Genomic DNA, 23,527 nt, shown 5'->3' with positions numbered 1-23,527 from the left:
TAGTGGATGGTAATTTATTAATCCTCTATAAACAAAGTCATTATCGTTTTTATTATTAACCCTTAAACTCAAATGTTTCAAACAAATTATTCATGATAACCAGAATGGTTTTATAAAACATTTACCATGACAAAGCAAGTGTCTGCAGAAGTATATATGGTGCCATATTTGGTTGATTTACTGGAAAATTAGAGATGAATGCAATTTTTAGTTAATAGAAAAATACTGAAAAAACATTACAATAATTGAGACTTACATTTTCTAGTGGTACATCTCTTGAACATCCAAAGAAATTATATTTGACAAGTACTATTGAAGGTGGCCAAAGATTCATAATGATAAATGCACAAATTCCATTCTGAATTTACTCTTAACAATTCCTCAATTACACTTACTTGAAGAAATCTAACACATCGAAATTATCATCAACCAGTGACCTTTCACGTCTGAGGAATCTTATACCCGAGTGACTAACACCAACATACTTCACTTCTGAATATTCACCTTCACCCTGAGCAAAACATAGAAGATACAACATATAAAATTTGTGATCAAAATACAGGGATTGAGATATTGTATTTCCATGGACAAATGATTTTTTGGCTTTCAGTAACCCAACTATTAAACAAATATATGATATTTGTATTTTATAGAATACTTAAATTCATATTTCACCTTTACTTATCAAATCCATGAAAATGAGTACCCAAACAAATAATAGTGAATTCACAGTAAATTATCAGTAAACAGAACTGATTATGTTTTGAAATAGTAACAGTTTCCGTATGTAACAAAGACTTGATAGGTTTGCTTAACTTGTGTCTTATCACTTTTGGAAATTTTACAATTACAGTGGAGGTAAACTTACAGCTACTGGGAACATTCTACAAAAGTATGACGACCAATCTTTAGCTGTATCTATGATGATTTTCTTCACTTGGTTTGTATGAGGACCTGTGAGGTAGTTTCTCTCATTAATTCCATAGTTTTCTGTAACGAGACAAAATTAGAAAAGATAAAATGATGTCATTTTTACACATCAATTCTTTATAGCTAAATCAAGATACCTCGTAAACAGGAGTTACAATTTTCTGAACTGATACTTTTACATGATTACTGGCTTGAGGTATTCTTTCATACCATTCAGATTGTTGTAATTTACAGAAAGTGACAGCAGTAATTTCCTTTCATTGTTTTTTTTTTCCGTCCAAAGATCTTTAATACAAAAAATTGGAAATGCAGTGTGCTCTATTTATCCAATTATGAACTTGTGTATCTCAGAATTAAGAATTTGAAGTGTTAAAAATTTGATGGATTTCCTTTGAAATTTCTGACACTTATAACTGAGTATAAAGCATTAAGAGTCATGTGATATATAATGATCATACCCAACATTCCTCTCATTTTGATTCTGTCATCTTTATTAACTCTCATACACCCTGGATTATACACATCTTGTACAATCTGATCAAAGATTAAACTTTGGGCTGTAGGATTCTCTAATCTCTCTCTAGGATGAAATATCTAAAAAAGAAAAACACAACATAACAAGAATGTGTCCATAGTACACGGATGCCCCACTCGCACTATCATTTTCTATGTTCAGTGAACCGTGAAATTGGGGTCAAAACTCTAATTTGGCATTAAATTAGAAAGATCATATCATAGGGAACATGTGTACTAAGTTTCAAGTTGATTGGACTTCAACTTCATCAAAAACTACCTTGACCAAAAACTTTAACCTGAAGCGGTACAGACGGACGAACGAATGGACGAACAGATGCACAGACCGAAAAACATAATGCCCATAAATGGGGCATAAAAACAATTTATAACTTCAGAAATCAAAATACGATCCACACAACTTGGAAACTGAACAACGAAAATAAATATTGTGGGTATATGTCAATGTGAAAGAAACAAAATTCTGTTCAGTTATCAGAATGGTTCGAAAGGCAGCTGCAATACGGGTCTTGTTTGGCCTAATTTTTCTCTGATACTAAAGTTTTAATTTAAGTATTCCATTTTGGCTGTTTCCAATTTGAGATAATACAAAACTAATGGGAGATTATAGTTTTATATCCATGATGGCACAATTAATTTAGAAAAGAAGTCAGAGAAAAACCCACTTCAACTTATTTTCAAGAAAAAACATTTTCAAATGGTTTTTGAACCCATAAATATAGAAATCATGCAAGAATTGACTAAACAATTTGTCAATATAAGTAACGTCTCTCTTTTATATATCTGTTTGGGTCTTCCATGTGCCTAATAGTTCATATGTATGGGTCTAAAGATTTTTAACTAAATCATAATTTCCTTATTTATCATAACTGAGTAGAATATCTAAAACAATTACTTGTTTCAGAATAGTCAATACCGTATTTATAGATTATCGTTGCTTATCTCAACAAGATTGATTTTCTCGCTTGAGCTGGAACGGCGAAAGTGAGAAAAGCAATCGAGTTGAGATGACCAATGATAATCTGTTTATTGCTATTTTACCTATGACGACGTTGTTAATTTCATTGACAACCAGCATGAGCACCATTAGTTTCTAGCGATAATTTTTCATATCACTCGACTCCGCTGAGAAAGGAAATTATCAGTCAGCAAGATCAAAGGAAAATTTCGTAAAATAGCGATAATCTTTTTCATACTATCAACATTAAAATCTCTACAATGTATTTTATTTTATTACCTCCTTTCTTGCATTCAACATCCATGGAGTGTTTTGATAAGAGAGAAATCTTTCTTTACTTTGAGGATACAGCGGTGTTCTGATTTTCTCTACAGTATGGTAGTCAATGATGGTTCTTTCTTGGACTGGCTCTACAACATGTTCCACTCTTTCTAACTCTTGTTGCGTAGAATGTGAAAATCTTGGTGGAGGACTCTTTGGTAATGGAGGTGGAGAAGGTTCACGTTCTACAGATATACCAAAAGTCATTAAAAAATTTATTTTTTAAAAATTCAGAATTTTTGTTCAATTACGGAATTTGTGCATTTAAAGGAAAATAGTAATTGACCAGCTTTGCATATATAATAGGCTTATCTTTTCCATTATTAAAACTAATATTGTTTCTATCACTTAATGATGAAATTATCATATGTATCTTTGTATCAACTAAATGTATAGTTCAAAGTCCCAAAATAACATTATTTGACTTAAATCAAATATACCTATAATTTTAGTGGAATAATGTACAATTTCTTGTCTGGGTGGAGGGGGAGTTGGTGGTAAATCATCTGTTTGGACCTGGTCTGAGTGTACCTCCACTTTATTTCCACCTAACTTATTCTCTAGAAGTTGCAGTGTTGCCAAGTGAACAGATTCAGCAAGTGATTTGGTTCTTTTAGCTGGTTCCTGTAACAAAACATGAAAATTGAAATTACAAAAAATGAGACAAAAAGGAGATGTTAAAAAAGCATCAAGCCAGGTTTTTACTACATTGATAAATTTAAGTGTTATTGTTAAAGATGATGTGATATTTTTCAATCAATTTATGACAGTAACTCCTGAACAGCAAAAATGAAAGTTATCAAAGTCAAACTCTGACCTCAATTTAGGAAACACTTTTGAACAAAAATGTTCAATTCAAGGGGAGGTTTCTTCACTGGATATTACTGTAAAATGTTAGATGGCAAGAAAACAAGTGGGTACTGCTACCTTTTTACTTTATTTCATGAACGTGAAGAATCTCAACAGTATACTTTCAAAAAGCACAATTTCAACACAAAAGTTACTGTTTTATTCTACAAAGGATGATTTTCCCTTATATAATCTATATAAATTGTCAAGTTTTAACCTCATATTAATTTTCTTTCAGGAAGATTTCAGAAAAATCTTCAAGAAATCAGTTAAAGAAATTCCCTGTAAACTCTCCTACTGATGAGGGTCGGGTAAATTGGAAGAAGATGATGTCCAAATGAAACTGCAAACAAGATTATATTGTAAATGTCTAATCTAATTACATTGTACAAGTGAAACCATGTAATTTTTGTTAGATACATCACTCAAATTAATATTAAATCAAATTTTTAATTGTAATTCCATATAAAAACATTCTATTAAATTGAACTTTATCTGCTACTTCTAACATAATTACATACCAACAAGGGATCTCTTAAGATTCTGAATTGCTCAGCTCGATCTATATCCTATGTCAAAAATGGCCACAACTTTACTCAAGAGTTTTAAAATAGTACTTATATTAATAATAAATAATGATGCTGTACTTCTATAAATATATAAAACTTAAAAATGAATAGACAACTGATAAATAAACTGCTGTTAACAAACCTTCTTTGGTTCCGGAAGTTCTTGCTCAGGTTTCTTCCATTGCTTTTTCCCTCCCATCCTGTCATTTAAACTTCTCTCCACCTTCTCATCAATCTCCAGACGACCTACTTCACGTTTCTGTTTTTCTTCCCTATCAGGTGGTGGTGGCCATACTACACGACCAATTCTTACAGTTCTAGCACGACCTGTTTTGTCTGTGAATGAAAATGTACCTTTCACTCTATCAAAAGTATCTTCTGTGTAAACATTTGCTGGTGGGGGTGGTGGAGGAGGGGGAGGGGGTGGGGCTTTGACCTGCATCCTTGGACTGATTAAGTCCTGATCCTGGAACTGCATTGGCGGTGGTGGAGCATGGGATATTGGCATTCTTGAATGACTTTCATTTAACTGGGTATCAATATGAACTTTTTGTTCCTCTGGCACATGATTTTGCTGTCCGAAACTTTTGTGCTCAGTTCTGCCTTCGAACTGAGATTTTATTTTGTATACTTTTTTTGGTTGTCCAGACCCATTTTCCACATGTGATACTGTCATACCACTAACTGAAACTGGTGGGCCTCCATTCATCTGAGGACGTGTGAATGGTGATACCCCGACAGAGCTCATACTAGAGCCTGGACTGACAAGATTCTGTGGTCCCATCATCTGCTGTTGTAAAAGTTGTTGTTGTGCTGATTGTAGAAGTTGTTGCTGTTGTTGTTGTTGATAACGAGCCTGCATTTGTGCTTGAGCCTGTGCCTGGGCCTGTGCTTGTGCTTGGGCTTGAGCTTGTGCCTGAAAAAATTGGTCAGATATGCATTCAATAAACATTGGTCTATAAAAAAATCTAAGTTATTTTTTTTCAGAAGGGTAGCATTTTCAAAAATATTTATCTTACAAAAAAACTGCACAACAGAATTACCTGCTAAGTCAAAAGTTTATACTGTATAGAGTGAAGTTCACATGATCAATATGATATTCTAAGGTTTTACAGAAACCATTTAAAAACACACCTACATATTCTAAGGTTTTACAGTAACCATTTCAAAGTAGACATGCATGTGTGAAAATTTAAACAAGTTGGACTGTATTCTTTTGTAAATAACAATTTATATATCCTAGAACCATACAAAGGTATATTCTATAGAAGAACATGCATTATGCTACAGGTTCAATGATAAAATGAAAGCAAAGAGCCAGTTGATTTGATTGTCAGCATTCCTGAACAATGAGTTGTCACAAATTTCTTAGAGAAAACTATTTTATATTTATGTCAGTGGTCTCTTAAATAAGCAGTTTATAAGTCAAGCAAATGAGAATATTTTACTGTTAGTTGTAAGTGCTTTCAAGATTTTACTAATTGGATGTGCTTGTTAAAACTAAGGTGAAATATGATGAATCTAAAATCTGTTTAGTATTTATCTTTTGAATAGGACATTATTTTGTTGTAAATGGATTTTTGAGACAAATAGTTTTAATTAATATAGCTAAGGTTATGCAGCCTTATACATTATTTTGTAATCACTGTTAAGTTTTATTTTCATAGCAAATATGTGTGGCTCATGCTACTTCATTTCAAATTTGATTATCTATATCTGTAAATCTATTACACCATTTACCGACCATGCGAGGGCTTAACAGCCAGTCAAGGTCATTAACAACCACCCTAGTAGTAGTATTACACCAGAAACTCTCCTAGAGTAGTAATATTTTCTTGAAACCAGTCACATGTATTTGATTTCAATCATAGCCATTTAATACTAGAGGTACTGCAAGCAAAGCTCACAAAGTGACCCCCCATTCCCCTCCCCTAACACATTAAACAATGACAAAATCTGATTTGGTAAAATAAAATTTAGATCAAAAAGCAAAATAGGTGCGCAATGGCATTGTATGATTACGAGTATGAGAAAGTAAAATTAAATTCTGATAAGGGTTTTAAGAGAAAAAACCAATACAATTGAGTGGAGATATGACAAAGTACAGTTCAGGGAAAAGTAGACCCCCAAAATTATTCAGAAGATGAAAAGAAATAGGTGCAAAAGTACTTCATTTGAGTAAAATTCTGTGAAAGTTTCATATTCTTGTATAATCAATGATTTCAAAAGCTATCATTACTGAAAGGCTTTAATTGAAATTAAAAAACAATGACCAGTTGCAAGAAAACATATATAGGATTGGAGAGTTTCAACTCTAAAAGTATAAAGAACAGATCTAAGGGATGATAATAATAAAAGGTCTACCTGATTACTAGCATTCTGTTAAACAAAATAAAACATCAAACGTCCAGTAATAATTATTCTACTGCTGATGACATTTAAAACATCCACACAAAAATTTTTTACAAGAGATACTGTGGATTTATTCATTTTCGCAGGTATTTATTTCATGTATGTAGGGAAAATTATTTATATTTTTTTAATATATTTGATTTCGTGGTTTTGCCAAAGTCTGCATAAGGAAATTTGTACTTTGTTCAACTTTAAATTTCTGGTTCATGTATACCCACAAAATCTATGAAAAATTTCTACCCATGAATAATAATGAATCTATTGTAGATAGAAATATTAAAACTTTGGAGATACTTTTACAAATTGTGACTTGGATTGAGAGTTGTCTCAATGGCACTCACACCACATCTTCTTATATCTATATAATGTTCTGTTCAACTTCAGTTTATCATACATGTTATAAACAAAGTTTATTTCTATTCTTAAATTAGGGTAAAATTGATAATATTAAATCACAATAAACATGTAGAAGTAACATTTATCAGTAACTGATTAAGTTCGAAATTTTTAAATTTTTAATTGGAAACTGAAAATCTACTGTTCTGGTAATATAGTCATTAAAAGATTTTGGAAGAACAAACATGGATGTGCATTACAAAATATTCTTAATCAAAATAGAAATATTTCTACTTTTTTGTGATGAATTGTTAAACAATCTTAAATTGATTTATTTTGCTTGGACTTATTTGAGTTTGGCTCAAAACCACTGGACACAGCTCAATACTAGTGTACACATACACAATTATACACAGTTCATTTTTAAAAGCAAATATACAAATTCCACTGCAATCATTTTAAAAGATGATGCTTTTACAAAAACTTTTACATCATAATACAAGAATTTATTCATGTCTAGCAAATTCACTCAGCCAATACATTTGCTTTCAATTCATAGTACCTCTTATAGAGTCTGAAGATTTTTACCGAAGAAACTCTGTAACTTTACTTTTTTATCACATTTCCATACGATACTGACTAACTGTTAATAATATGTTTTAAAAATCTGTTTAAAATACAGATCCTGTGTCTCAAGGTTTGCTTACAAGGATCAGAAAACTCCATACTACTTTCTAGTTTAAAGACCTTTCAGGATCCTCTGGTATTGTCAGATTAATACACACTTTCAAAAATTTGAAGTCTGAAATTTCATTGGCTGATATAATAATTACCACAACAGAAAGTAAAATGGAGTTTTGTCAGATGCTTATAAGCAAAGCTTAGACACAGGATCTCTATTTTAATCAGATTATTTATAATGGGTCCCACATGTAATTGGATGAGTCTGTGTTACATTAATACCCATTGCAAGAGAATAATGACAACAACAATATTAAAGGGAAAAACAGATCTTAGCCATAAGAAGTGTTAACAATGAACCTACCATTTGACTGATGTAAGCCTGTAGTAAAGCTTGTTGCTGTGCTTGTTGTTGTGCCAGCTGCTGAGCTGCTAACTGCTGTTGCATTTGTAACATGCCCGACATATCTGTAAAAAGAACAACTTTTTTAGAACATATAACTGCAAAATACAAGAACACCACTGGTAGATTGCATGTGTTGTTGTGCTAAGCATACCCCCAAAGTATACACAAAAAAGAAAGTAGGTGTCTGAGAGATCAGAAAAAGTGCTCATACTTTACAACTTATCACCATCAAGCTGCTGATCATATATGAAATCATTCTGTTCAGTTACACAATGTCCTCTATAAAAGTGTGGCGAAAATATTACGCTCATTCAACATATTGAAAAATTCAAAGTATTAGCAAACAGGAAGTAGGTGTCTGACAGATACAAAAAGTGTTCACACTATACAATCATCATTGTCTAGCTGCAGACCAAACATGAAGTCTATTCAGAAGCACCTGTAAAAAGGTGATGGAAATATTTGTTGGAAGAACAAACTGACACAGGAAATGTAATATGTATATCTCACACCACTCTAGGAGTAGGGGCTATGTTTTTTTTTTTAATCAAATGTCTCAATTTAGCTAGATTTGAAATTACTGAAGGAAACTAGAGTACCTGGAGAAAACAATATATCAACTACTTGTACAAATAATGATTAAAATTAATATTGAAGCCTTTTGAACTAGCTGTATGACAGCTCACCTTAAAGATACAATGGTCTGGTATTTTTTGTGATTTTTAAATAGCTATTTGGAAGTTAAAGTAGAGCTGTTTTTATTCAAATTTAACCTTTTATCAACTTCCATGATGAAGAACAGCAATAAGAACATTGTTCTCTTGATAGACTGGTTATATACTAGTATTTCATGGGATTGTTGTCTCATGGACATCCATCCTTGACCTTTCTTTTCCTATATCTACTACAAACAATGTGTAACAAACCTTGAGGAAGCTGTGGTGTATGACCACCTGGACTACTTTGAATAGGTATTCCTGCAACACCAACATTGCCATTCACAAACAATGGTAGAGAGGAAGGAGGCTGAGCTTGGGTCTACAAAATATTTTACAATAAATAGTCTTTAAGATAATGTTTAAAATCAGCAATCTACTGTAAAATGGTAAAATTATAATAAACAAACAATAATGCTGTAATTCAACAACATTCCATAACTACCTGAGAAAGACTTCCTTTAGAAGCCCTCTGTTGACAGAATAAGCATGGACATACATGATGGGGGTTTGGTTCATAAGGAAGTCGTCTTTTTTCAATCAGTTTTGTGATATTCTTCTTTGTATTCTGTGAAGAACACAATTTTCAATGGTATCTGTTTTCAAACTTGTTTCTGCCATGAAATCAGGAAATTATAATATATACCTGAATATTTTTCAGCATAACATTTTGCTTTACTTTGCCTATAATTTCCACTATTTTTAAATGATCATCATTGAAACTTGTAATACAGGTCAAAGGTTATTAGAAGTCAATCTGACAGATGACCTCAATGACCTTGACATAAACCTATCTAACCCAATTTCCATTACACTACCTTCATGTCAAAACTGTCATAGACTGAAGCTCTGGGATATCAACAAATATTAGGATGGATTACCACAGAAGCCTAAGGGTCTGGGAGTGTTCAAAAGAATACATCACTTTGATGTGTATTGAAAGATGAATGAACATAGAAATATAGTTATGTCAAATGTCAGATCTTTAATCCATCTAATATAAATCTTTGGGTAATGTTATCCCTCCAAATATCTTTATTTTTGTTTTTTACATGAAATACCACATTTTTTCTGTGGGGCAAAATGTAGACATCTTTCAGTTTGATTGTTTTATTATAAGTTAAGCCATGAATTATAAGTATTCCAGATCTGTGTCTTACATTGACACACAATGTAAAGCATGGATTTTGAAGGCTTCAGATTTACAATATTTAGACAAACAAGACATTTCAATACTCAAACTATGTTATGCACATGTTTGGTTACATTTACAAGAATTCGTTATTTACCTGATTTACCACACCAGTAAGCAATCTTTCAGATAAGCGCAATCGAATAGTCCAAGAGTGCATTCATTGCATTAAAGTTCCGCACTTTTTGTTAATTCTCATATATATATATATATATATATATAGGATAATGTTTTTATATATGCCTTTGTGACATGTGTTTAAAAAAAAAAGTTCTTGTGGTTAAAACACGATTTACAAATAAAACAACAATTTTCAGCTTGACTAGCTCTACAACATAAAAACATTAGTTTCTTGTCATAATTACATTAATATCAATGAATTCATTTTACTTTATGACTTGATGACTAAAGGATGTTTGATTAAAACATATATGACAGTTTTAAAATTGCCCTAAAAAAAATGAATGAAATATTAGTTAAGTGCCAAAAATATTTCTATGAATGGCTCCTACTTTCAGAGTTCCTTCAATGACAATGGTAGTCCTTCAGATATCATATGTTTTTATCTTATCTTAGCGGCCTTAAACTGAAGGACTAAAATCAAACCTGTCATTCTTTATACATTTGCCTTTAAAAAAATTATGTTTCAATCAGGGAATATGCAAAAGTTATATACAAAATATACTTTTCTTAAATTTCTTACCGTGTCCTTCATATTTGTAACTCCCAATACTAAAGCTTGAAATCTTTCATAGAAAGATATTATTAATCCATTGAAACAAGTTTAATGTCACTACCAGCAATTAATTTTTACTTCCAATAAAAGTCGAAACATTCATTTGTAAAAAATTATTTTCATAGAACAGGTGATTAAAAAATTAACATCCCTTCATAATATGAAAAGACAACACTGCACACTGTGGATGTGAATGATAAAAATTGTAAATGACAACACAAGATAGTTTTGTTACACCCAATAAGAAGAGCCTGAAGCCACTGCTTTATTCTCATCTGTGTGATGGCAGCTGATTTGTCATACATGGATAATACCAGCGGTACTTTTGGTGGTCAAAAGATCACAAAACGCATCAGTGACTTGGATTGTGATAAGCAGACGGATCATGACTGCACGTTACTTAAATTCTTTCGTCACTGCTCATCATTTGTTTTTTAATGAAAATTTTATGAAATTTATACATGTTGTAATTTTTCATGCTCACTTATCAGAAAACAGTGATCTTAATTTATTCGTAGAAACATTTCATACCACATTTACTCTTTGTACAATGTTGCTCTTGGCAAATATAAAATTCTGATATAGTGAAAATTTTGATGTCCCATTGATAATTGTCTTAAGGGTGATCCATATTTATTTACATTTAGAATAATGAAATCAACATGTTGACAAACTTATAAAATTACATAGTTTTACGTCAAAGAGTATGTCTTAATCAAAAGCCATTATGTCTTACTGTGACAGTTACACAAAAATTATCAATGTTCACAAGTTGTTTGCTAATCATAATCACCTAGCAGTCATCTAAAGTGAAAGCAGAGACAGTTACAAGTATTTAACATGACTCACATAAATGTACTTAAGTTTTTACATTCTTTTTTATACAAATCTGACCTATAATGATTCTATAAGAAGAAAACAAAACAGATGGTTATATTGCCATGTCTTTGATTCAACAGTAAAGTGGTAAATTTAAATTATTCAAACAAGTGACTCTGTTTTGAATTCTTTTAGAGGCAACTTGGTAACACAAGAATGCACGCTTTGTCATGCTAAGCTTCCGCCCATTTTACTCAAAGTATCAGAAAGGAGTAAGAAGATGTCTGACAGATCATCCTTAACAACTCATCACTGATAAGCTGCTGATTAAATATGAAGTAACTCTCTTCAAAAGTACTTCAGAAAAGTGTGATGAAAAATTGAAAGTTCATTTAACATATTGAGAAATTCAAAGTATTTGCAAACATGGAATTAGGTGTCTGACAAATCTGAAAAGTGCTCACATGTTACAACTCATCACTTTTAAACTGCTTACCAAATATGAAGTCATCCTGTTCATTGGTATCTGAGAAAAAGGTCACAGAAATATTTCTTGAATGAACTGACAGACAAGGGGTATGCAATATCATAGAGTTGGGGTATGATTACTTTATAAATTTGTAAGGGGTTCCATGGAACCCTGTGTCTCACCTTTGATTGCTGCTGTTAGTGTAAAAGTGTAATGTTTACTTAAAAGTGAGTCTATTTATCAGTATAAAGAATTTGAAAAAAGAAATCGACCTTTTTGCTATTTCATTGTCATGAAGATTAGTTTCTGTCCAAGTTTCATAGCAATCCAAGAAGGTTTACAAATTTATCATGTCAAAAAAGTTTAATCCCAGACTGTAAATGTTAACTGTAAAAAACTAAGTCCATCTATCAGATAAACACTGAAAATGAAAAAAATATATTTCAAAAGATTGCTTCAGACATTATCTCTTAAACATACAAAAGTTTCTGCCAAAGTTTCATAAAATTCTATGAATGTTTGATAAAGTAATTGACGAGTAACAAACTTAGAACCCCAGACTCTATTAGTTAAATGTGAAAAAAACTAAGTCCATTCATCAGTTAAATACAGAATAATGAAAATAAAAACTTTCAAAATTTTGCTCTGAATACTGTATTTTGGTTATAACTAAGCTTCTGTTCAAATTTCCGAAAATTCCAAGAAGGTTTGACAAAGATATTTAATGACTGAAAAAACTACCTTAGACTGTATCTACTTTTTAACGGTAAAATACTTAAGTCCATTTATCAGTAAAATACGGAAATAAATGAAAATAGATATTTTCTAAATTTTGCCCTGGATACTGTATTTTGGTCATAAACAAACTTCTGTCCAAATTTCTTAAAATCCCATGAAGGTTTTACAAAATTATTGTTGTTTAAAAAAGTTTAACCACAGACTGAACCTAAACATTGACGGCACCGACGGAATCCAGGATAGCTATGTCTCGCTTTTACAACATAAATGTCGCAGGCTCGACAAAAATCATTTATAAACCCCTGAGATGCAAATATTGCATTTCACACTCTCCTGAATGTCAATTCATATGTTAAAGCTGTCATCTTTATGGAATGCTATCCTCCTGAATGAACCAACTTCAGTCAAAATAAATGGAGAATGTGTCCCCATGGACACTGATGATGCCCCCGCTTGCATACAACATTATAAAGGGACATAACTCAAGAACAATAAAAGTGACGCTACCCAAATTTGTACTTGATCTTAGTTTTGTGGTAATAAGTATTGTGTATAGGTTTCATGTTTGGTTGGGGCAAACTTAAGTTACAGAACGGAAACTAAAAATTTTGCAATTTTTCAATTTATAACGGGGCATAATTCAATAATGGTTAAAGTGACACTACCCAAATTCAACTTGATCTGTGTTTTATCAGTGGAAGGCAAAATTAAACATTGCATTGTATAAAGCACTGATTGTAGTTGATTCAACTATAATCATGGACAAAGGAAGAACACTCCAATTTTAAAAATTACTAGAACAATGACATCATTGATATTTTTAGAAAAAAAATGAAAACTTTTGCAATTTTTCCATTTATAAAGGGGCATAACTCTAGAATGGTTAAAGTGACGCCACCAAAATTCAAACTTGATCTGTGTTTTGTGGTAATAAGCATTGTGTATAAGTTTGATAACATTTGGTTGAGGCAAACTTAAGTAAGAGAACGGAAACCAATTTTGGGATGTAGGGACAGACGGACAAGGGTAAAACTTAATGCCCCGCTTCGGCGGGGGCATAAAAAGACATTAAATATTGTTTTTATCACTACTAAAATTTTGTTTGCTTAGTATTAATCTGATGAGGTTAACCCTTTCCAACTGATTTTTACAGTTTGTTCTTATGTTGTGTTTTAACACTACTGTCCCAGGTTAAGGGAGGGTTGAGCATTCTTAATGTGTCTGTCCGAAGTCATGAGCCTATAATCCAGTGGTTGTTGTTGGTTGCTGTCTGTCCCATGTCAGGAGTCTATAATCCAGTGGTTGTTGTTGGTTGCTGTCTGTATGTGTCTGTCCCATGTCAGGAGCCTATAATCCAGTGGTTGTTGTTGGTTGCTGTCTGTATGTGTCTGTCCCATGTCAGGAGTCTATAATCCAGTGGTTGTTGTTGGTTGCTGTCTGTCCCATGTCAGGAGCCTATAATCCAGTGGTTGTTGTTGGTTGCTGTCTGTCCCATGTCAGGAGTCTATAATCCAGTGGTTGTTGTTGGTTGCTGTCTGTATGTGTCTGTCCCATGGCAGGAGTCTATAATCCAGTGGTTGTTGTTGGTTGCTGTCTGTCCCATGTCAGGAGTCTATAATCCAGTGGTTGTTGTTGGTTGCTGTCTGTCCCATGTCAGGAGCCTATAATCCAGTGGTTTTTGTTGGTTGCTGTCTGTCCCATGTCAGGAGCCTATAATCTAGTGGTTGTTGTTGGTTGCTGTCTGTCCCATGTCAGGAGCCTATAATCCAGTGGTTGTTGTTGGTTGCGGTCTGTCCCAAGTCAGGAGCCTATAATCCAGTGGTTGTTGTTGGTTGCTGTCTGTATGTGTCTGTCCCATGTCAGGAGCCTATAATCCAGTGGTTGTTGTTGGTTGCTGTCTGTATGTGTCTGTCCCATGTCAGGAGTCTATAATCCAGTGGTTGTTGTTGGTTGCTGTCTGTCCCATGTCAGGAGTCTATAATCCAGTGGTTGTTGTTGGTTGCTGTCTGTATGTGTCTGTCCCATGTCAGGAGCCTATAATCCAGTGGTTGTTGTTGGTTGCTGTCTGTATGTGTCTGTCCCATGTCAGAAGTCTATAATCCAGTGGTTGTTGTTGGTTGCTGTCTGTCCCATGTCAGGAGCCTATAATCCAGTGGTTGTTGTTGGTTGCTGTCTGTCCCATGTCAGGAGCCTATAATCCAGTGGTTTTTGTTGGTTGCTGTCTGTCCCATGTCAGGAGCCTATAATCCAGTGGTTGTTGTTGGTTGCTGTCTGTCCCAAGTCAGGAGCCTATAATCCAGTGGTTGTTGTTGGTTGCTGTCTGTCCCATGTCAGGAGCCTATAATCCAGTGGTTGTTGTTGGTTGCTGTCTGTATGTGTCTGTCCCATGTCAGGAGTCTATAATCCAGTGGTTGTTGTTGGTTGCTGTCTGTCCCATGTCAGGAGCCTATAATCCAGTGGTTGTTGTTGGTTGCTGTCTGTCCCATGTCAGGAGCCTATAATCCAGTGGTTGTTGTTGGTTGCTGTCTGTCCCATGTCAGGAGTCTATAATCCAGTGGTTGTTGTTGGTTGCTGTCTGTCCCATGTCAGGAGCCTATAATCCAGTGGTTGTTGTTGGTTGCTGTCTGCCATAATTGTTTTCGATATATTTGTATTAATATAAATCTAGCCATTGGTTTTCTCTTATAAATGGTTTCACATTTTAAGTCATGCCAAGGCCTTTTATAGTTTTATTGAATAGATTTTGCTCATTGTTGAAGGCCGTACCCTGTAGTTCCATCCCCATCCTATGGTCTCTGGTGAATAGTTGTCTCATTGGTAATCATACCACATCTTATTTTAAATCCCTTTATTTACAACACCTTATGAATCACATAGTAATAAAGCATCAAATTATGAACCATCAACAAAATACAAAATGTACCAACCTGTTGCATTCCAGGTCCAGGGATTCCTTTACCACCTCCCTTCAGTCTGTTTTCTACAGACCTAGCATCACTCAATGAATCTACATGTTCATCCAATGCACTATTGAACACATCTTCAACCCAATGTGACCAGTCTGATTGTCCTGTAGCATGAGAAATGTCAGATGAAGCAGTCTGTAGCTCTAATGTACGATCTAATTGCTGTTTCTTTGAAATTTTGTCTTGCACTCCAGGTTTTCTTGCACCTTTAATTACTCCAGACTTCATGTAACGAGCATTTAGTTTTGAGCTTGGACTGAGAGCATCTTCCATTTGTTTGGTCCCACCATTGGGAGTCACACCATTAGTGTATCTATTGTTTAGTTTAGTATGAGATAGATCGAGTTCCTTCCCTTCAATAATTGGTGAAATATCACCATTTGTAAATCCATTTGTTACTCCATTCGGGGATGGAGGATTTGGAGCCTTTCGTTTTATGTATCGCAGGTTTAATTTACTTTCTGATAGACCATCAAGAGCAATATCTGTAGGCCTCTGGTTTAAAACACTTGTCATTGAGAACTCTATTTCATCCGTGTCTCTTGTTTCTTTACTTCTTGGAGAGAAAGTTCTCTCTTCAAGTCTTTTTGACACAACTTTGAAAGGTTCTGGCAAACGACCAGGCAAAATCATGTATCTTGTGGCATCTGTATTGTGTGGTCTGCAAAAAAAAAGAACATTATAATCATACTGTATAAACTTGTATACATTCCTGTAAAAATTTGCCAGTTTACAATCAATGAGGCATATATCACCAAGAAGTACCATATTTAACATGATTGTTTCATGGACAGAAATGACTTGTGTATGTAATGTAAATGTATGATACTGATTTAAGTGTGTGCAACACTTACAAATAAGTATTCCTAAATAACACATAAGTGAAGATACAGTTACATTGCAATTCAATAAAAGAAAGGAGAAATGCTAATATCACTATATTTCAATCATAATTACTGCTTGCAAAACATGCAATTTTCACTGAATTTTAACTCGCCTATATACACTCTCATTTAGCTTTTTAACTTGTCTATCTGATTATTTTGTGAATTCTCCAAACTGAATACAATTTGGATATCTGCTGAGAAATTAAACTCAGTAATACATATCACCCTGTAGGTCTAGTTTTATAATCCCTTATCTAACTTCAGTTGCTTTACTTACGTATCTCTGTAAGCTCTCCTTGTGGCTTGTGATGGTTCCTTGGTTCTATCTGAGGAAACCAGATTATAAGACTTGCAGACAGGGAATCCTGGGGGAATCTCCATTTCACTTAAAAGGTCAAGGACATACTCATATCCCATCAACTCATAATAATCCACATCCTCTTGAAGCTGTAAAGTCCATCCAAAGCTATTCTCTTTTAATCCTCTGAAATTGAAAGTATTTATCAAATTTTCAAAAGTAATAAATCAAGCCTATATTGAATTTATAACTTTATATCAACATATTCTAGTACAAGTAATAAGTATATTTGAGATGGTTTATATTCACATGATTTTTTTACTTGTGAAAGTCAGATTATGGATTCCTTCCTGAAAATCAGTTTGTTTATAGTATAAAACTGAATACCATAGTGTGGATGTAAAGAAGCTCGATTTCAGTGATCTCTGAAAAAAATATATTGAAGTCCAACTTAAAACATCAAACTACTAACAGGAGCTATCATCCCTCCTTCTTTTATTTCAAATGTAAATTAGATAAATCTCAAGGCTTGTTGACACTCAATATAGACAAAAACAAAAGATAAAAATTCTATTAAATTTCAAACAGATTACAAATTTGGTTGTATATTTCCTTAGGACAGACTGGTTTGATATCTCTGTTGTTCTCAGAAAAAAACAAATATGTAAAGACTATGTTAACAGGTGGATATTTATCACCTCTAGGATATAAAACAAATGGATTCATCAACAATACCTATTGCAATTATTTTATCTAAATATTTATTTTCAATTACCACAATATAATTTATTACACTTTTTATTTTCTCAGGAAATGAAATTACAGAAAATATTATGAAAAATCTTCATTTTTGTAACCTTTTTAAACAATTAAGATTTGTATCATCAATTCATCTTCAACTTCATTCAAAAATGAATCAATTAAAGTACTTGTATATATAATTATTCGTAATAATAGACTTTAGGCATTTTTGTGCATTTACCTTTTAAAATAGTTGTCAAATAATCCAATAAAGTACAAATTTACTAAAACACTGTATGTTGTTATTTACATAAAGCAAGGCTTTATATAGTAAGACATGTAAATCCTTGCATAAAGTAAACAAATCAATAAATATTCCTGTTCACCGGTTATATCAAGAAGTAATTGCTATTTTATTAAATTTATCTTCTGATGTGATTATTTTTAAGGGCTGGACTTACTCTGATAAGTGATATATCACAGACAAAATTATACGATACCTTCCAGGTAATTGTTAAATACCTTGTATTAAGTAAATGGCTTGTAAACAATTCAGCAGTTGTCCACGACTCTACCGGACCCATCATTTTCCTTCCTGAAATAAAAAGAATGTTACCTGAATATTTTTTCATCTCCATCCAGCATTTGTGTTCTCTAGTTTACATATCCTTTCACTTTGTTTAAGTTTCAATTATCAATAACTGTACAGCATTTATATATATCAAACATGATGTAATTTTGGAAGAATTTTTACAAGGGGGTTGTTTTTGTTTGTTTGATTTTTTTTTTTTTTGGGGGGGGGGGGGGGAGGGGGCAATGTCTGACTGAATTTTAAATTCATTTACTCAATTTGACTGTTCCATTCCTTTGTACAACTTTTCCTCAAACTTAAATTAAAAATCAGAGTTCCTTTTTTCCTACTCCTCTAATCAAAACTAAAATTATATTCAATATGACTGATCCATTTCCTATTTAAAATTATTGCTGATAAGAACTAAAATTATAATTAATATGGATGATCTATTATTGCTCTAATTAGAACTAAAATTATATTAAATTTGACGGTTTCTTTTTCATTGACAACTATTGCTCTAGTTTGAAATACAATTATAATAAATTTGACTGTTCGATTTCTTTTGACAACTTAAGTTGTTCAAACTTAAACTAGCCGCAATACTACAATATTAGGCGTAGCAAGAATGGCCGAGTAGTTCTGATTGAAACTAACAATCTATTTGACTGTGCCCATTCCTTTCTACCACAATCGCTCTGACTTTTAACTATTTTCATAATTGACAAGACTGCTTCCATTTCTTTTGACAACTTTTGCACAATTTGACTGTTTCTGGTACTTTTTACAACTTTTGCTCTGATTTGAACTAAAATTTATGGATTATTTTATTTTTGTGGGTACCAATTTAAATGGATTCAGGAACATTTTTATTAACATGGATACTTGATATGCAATCCACAGTATTGCCCAAACCAGAACAACTGATTAATCTGGGTTTTAAATAGATACACTCTATGGGTTCTTTTTTATAGAAAAATAACACTGGTCTTTTTATCAATTTTCTAAGACGGCAATATCATAGAATCCCATTTGTTCAGGACATTCTGGAATTTGAGACTATTCATGAATAAGCACTCGTCATAGGGACATACCTTAACAGCATTTCTTGTTTTCGGTAACAAAAACGACATGCAGGATTTGTCAAAATTAATGACATAAATGGCTATAAACTTTGTAAAGTTATCTAAGTGGCATATTGAATCATCATAAAATAATTAATTAGAGGCATGATTTTACATATGCCCCAACAACTTTACCAGACAAAACTATCCCACTGAAATTAACGTCATGTAATTTATGCTGGTTAATCAGTGAAAAACAACATGTAATAGTAATGAACTATAGATATTGAAACATTTAAAATATTTCAACATGAATATATAAAAAACTTAAAATGCATGTAACTTAATGAAGTTATTGCTCTGTAAGATGTAAAATGTGTTTGTAACAGCAATAAATAAGAGATTTCTGAAACATTAAGGGTTTTAAAGTTCGGAAGTACAGAACACTAAAAATCATTTCCCCTATGTAGTTTTTGCTCATTAATCAGTAAATGTTACTAGTAACATTTATGAACTAGATATTTCTGAAACATTTCTGATATTTAAGTAAGGAAATGAGGAATATAAAAGATCAAGTATGCAGCTAAACTTCTAATTTCTTGAACACCTATGGGACCTTAAAATATGTTCTTGTTACAGGTCCATGTTCTAAAGTTTAGATTTAAAACAACTGGAACTAAAGATTCGTTTGAATAATTCATTCATCTCAAGATAATGATGTTCTAGAAACTAAAGTTCTACAAACACTTTAAAATGCATTCAATTTTGTTCATTCCAAAATAATGACTCATACAGGATATGAATAGTCATAGAAAATTAACAAAGATCATAGGTATCTAATATAACTTCCTAACTTTTAACTTTCTGGAAGACAAAAATAAAGGGAACATAATGGGAATTTCTCATTCAACCAAACAGAAGTTAACAAGACTACTTTCTCACGTTAAATTCCTTCACATTTTCTTCAAACTTCTCTTGATTTAAAGGTGAGTTGATGGTAAACATTACCAAAATTTGAATGCAATTTATGCATATGAGACATTAAACCAATAAGAGCATCTATATATGACCTATGGTAATGACTGTAAACTTTAAAAATCCTGTTTTCTAATATTCTATTCTAGACAAAGACTTATATAAGAATATAATATGCATTAGTAAATATTAAGGAATACATGTTTGTTTGTGTTTGATTTTATATAGCAGGGGTTGACTTTAGTACTCAAGCTCCCAGCCAGTTAGGTATTTTAGACTCACCCAAGGGACCAGTAAATTTAGGATCAAATTTGGTTGTATGGCATTTAGAGGAGCAGGTAAATTTTAGGAGAACCGGAAGATATTCATTTTAACTGACCCTTCAGCCCAACCTAATGTCAGTTCTTATGATGACCAGTGGTATGGACTTACAATAGTTTTACACTTACCATCAGCAAACTGGACAGGTAAAGCCATGTTACTATGTTGTTGAATAGCTCGCCATTCTAACAAACATGGAGGATAAACTCTACACAACTGAGCTTCAATCATGGCACACTGTAAGGCTTTGTGTTGACAAAGAACCTTGTACCCGTTATAACCAATATCTGATACAAATCTGAAGAATTGAAAAATATCACAAATTTACACACAAGTCTTCAGTACTGTGTGAAGTTTTCTGGGACAGTTTTGAAAAGACCTGGCCACCAGAGAGTATATAGCAGTTAAATGGTTTATTGTTTAGATCACTCTACATTTAACTCTTTTTTTCAAAATTCTCTTCTTTCAAATGTTGCGACATCAAAATTACTCAGGCAAAACAGCCAGACTTCAGTTTATCTGCAAGATGTTATACCAAAATTCTACCCTAGCAATTTTGATTTCAACAGTTATCAAGTAAGTTGTAAAATATGTATAAGATAAAACAGTGTTTACTCTAGTACTAATCAGTTAAACTAATAAAAAGCCATTTTGCTGTAGATATGTTTTTACATGTAAAAAAATTTCATTCATATTACGGTAAAGAATAAAAAAGGATGAGGGGGTAAACTTCAATGAGACAGTAACCCAGGGAAACAAAAAAGACAGTCTTCTTCAATAGACAGGTGACTGTACAGTATGTCAAGATGTCAAGCTCTAAATCTGTTTTCTTATCTATATGTTCATTAACCACATCAACTAAACTTACTTCAGTAGATATTTGAATATTTTATCACTCGCTGGGAAGGCACTAAGACATGCAGCCATTAAAGTCCATCCTCTCTCTAATGCTGTCACTTTCTGATTATTCCATATCTGGTTAGCTATCTGGCTGTAGATCTCGTCTCTTATTGCTTCATTTTGTAGACCCTGAAATATAAAGTATGGAAGATACTGAACATGTTTAATATGAAAGTATGAATTCAACAAAAATTTTGAACAGAATTTTTTTTTTGGAATACTGAAAACAATTTCTACTCTTCAGTTTCAAATTCTTTTAATATTTTAGGAATAAGAATCCCTCAAAATCCTATCTAAAAATCTATAATCTGCTTATGGTTTTTTCAGTGATAAACTTGAGGTCAAAATACGTACCATTTGTACAATATAATCAGCCATTGCTTTTTCTTTTTTGGCACTCAATGTCTGGTCATTCATCAATCTCAGGATCTACAAAATAATCAACGGACTATTCTTATCTTCATATTTTTTATAATTTGTCTCTTCTGTGCAGGATGTAACAAGTCACTCCCCAATCCATTACTTTTTTTATCTTATTAAAGTTATAGTCAATTTGTTAAGGAGGTAAGAACACTATTGTCAAGTCAGAATATCCTCCTAATCTACAATTGATGACTATAATTAAATGAATAAATATATTGTACCAACTTCCAAACTAAAGAATGCATTAATATGACAAAAATGCCTTGCCTCAACAATTCGGGTTTCTGAAAAACTGTTTCATTGAAATTGAGATCACAGTGACCTTATCATTACTATGGGTTTCTGAAATGATTCTAAAGGCAAAACTTAACAAATGTAAATCAGGAATGAAATGTAGGTCACAGTGACCCATGTTGAATAGAAAAAAATCCATCAATATATTACCAAAGGTTTTTGTGAAATTTTTATACCAAGTTTAATCTTATCAGAATGGATGGATGGATGTACAAGGGTTAATTTACATGCCCCATCTGTATTCATGGCAGGACATCAACAATTCTTTTGAATCCACACAAATCTTTTTGAAATCCTCACCTTCATATACATAAAAATATTAAACAATGATATAATGCTACAGCTGCTAAATATTGCAGTAAATCAAAGGAAAGAAGTATCATACCAGTTTGAAAGTGGAGACAGCTTGTCTAGAGTTATCTTCTCCTGTTACATAGGTTGTCAATGAAGATTTTATGGGTTCAAAAGTCACACCCCAGTTTGGATCCTGCAAAAAAACATTAGCATTAAAGTATACTTCCCTTTTGTTTTTGTTGTTGTTGTTGTTGACCATAAATAGAAGTTGAATATAAAAATTCCTTAGGTTCTAAATATAGACATCTAAGAACATTATCTATGAATCTGTCAATACAAATTATCAGAAGTTTATATGATGGAGACATGTGAGAAGATAAATATGATGTTTTATGGATCAGAAAGATGATTTTGACTAAAATAAAGTATCTGATCATTATCTTAACTGTTAATAGTCAAACTGGAGTCTTAACAGGAAAAGGGAATGTCCACCAATTTCTAATAGTACGTTTCTAATTTACTTAATCATGTTAATCTAATCAGGTGTGATGTTTTTAAAAGTTAGAAAAACAAATTGAAAATAGCAAAATTTTAGTACATCATTTTACTAGCTAGAGGAACTATTAAGATACTTTGCTGACCATTACAAATGGTATATTGTTTTTCTTAAATTGTTGAACATTTCACAGCGGTATAACATGTTACTTTAATTATTCTCCCCTTAGTTTATTTATTTTGTATTTGCATTGTATCATAGATCAAATTTATTTGTTCAGTGTATGTTCACTGGTGTGAATATGTCTTTTGATTGAGTTAAGCCATTTCAATTGATATTTTATAGTGTGTTTTTCTATGTTGTGATGTTACACTATTGTTTCAGATAAGGGTGAAGGTTTGGTACCATTAAAACGTTTAAACCCGCTGCAATCGTTTGCACCTGTCCTAAGTCAGGAATCTGATGTTCAGTAGTTGTCGTTTGTTGATAAGGTTCATAAGTGTTTCTCGTTTTTTATATAGATTAGACCGTTGGTTTTCCCGTTTGAATGGTTTTACACTAGTAATTTTTGGGGCCCTTTATAGCTTGCTGTTCGGTGTTAGCCAAGGCTCCGTGTCGAAGACCGTACTTT

The 23,527-nt window shown here is 32.5% G+C and overlaps 1 protein-coding gene across 10 annotated transcripts in view; it reads right to left on the bottom strand.

Moving 5' to 3' along the window:
• LOC127707404 (unconventional myosin-XV-like) overlaps window positions 1-23,527 on the bottom strand; it is a 127,019-nt gene that overhangs the window by 24,475 nt on the left and 79,017 nt on the right. For 8 of the 10 annotated variants that reach the window (XM_052211880.1, XM_052211882.1, XM_052211888.1 and 5 more), the window contains 16 exons: window positions 22,492-22,593; window positions 21,744-21,818; window positions 21,358-21,518; window positions 20,618-20,787; window positions 18,081-18,153; window positions 16,797-17,003; window positions 15,594-16,293; window positions 8,923-9,034; window positions 7,955-8,058; window positions 6,526-6,540; window positions 4,304-5,077; window positions 3,184-3,367; window positions 2,702-2,928; window positions 1,389-1,524; window positions 869-990; window positions 396-511 (listed from right to left, as the gene is read on the bottom strand). In XM_052211880.1, the coding sequence (XP_052067840.1) occupies window positions 396-511; window positions 869-990; window positions 1,389-1,524; window positions 2,702-2,928; window positions 3,184-3,367; window positions 4,304-5,077; window positions 6,526-6,540; window positions 7,955-8,058; window positions 8,923-9,034; window positions 15,594-16,293; window positions 16,797-17,003; window positions 18,081-18,153; window positions 20,618-20,787; window positions 21,358-21,518; window positions 21,744-21,818; window positions 22,492-22,593 (3,278 nt within the window). The remainder of the gene's footprint in view (window positions 1-395; window positions 512-868; window positions 991-1,388; window positions 1,525-2,701; window positions 2,929-3,183; window positions 3,368-4,303; window positions 5,078-6,525; window positions 6,541-7,954; window positions 8,059-8,922; window positions 9,035-15,593; window positions 16,294-16,796; window positions 17,004-18,080; window positions 18,154-20,617; window positions 20,788-21,357; window positions 21,519-21,743; window positions 21,819-22,491; window positions 22,594-23,527) is intronic. The other 2 variants (XM_052211884.1, XM_052211889.1) reach the window with 1 other exon arrangement.

This window comes from Mytilus californianus, unplaced genomic scaffold (assembly GCF_021869535.1).
Source record: "Mytilus californianus isolate M0D057914Y unplaced genomic scaffold, xbMytCali1.0.p SCAF_7, whole genome shotgun sequence".
Taxonomy (NCBI): domain Eukaryota; kingdom Metazoa; phylum Mollusca; class Bivalvia; order Mytilida; family Mytilidae; genus Mytilus; species Mytilus californianus.
This window is presented reverse-complemented; position numbering and strand designations above follow the sequence as displayed.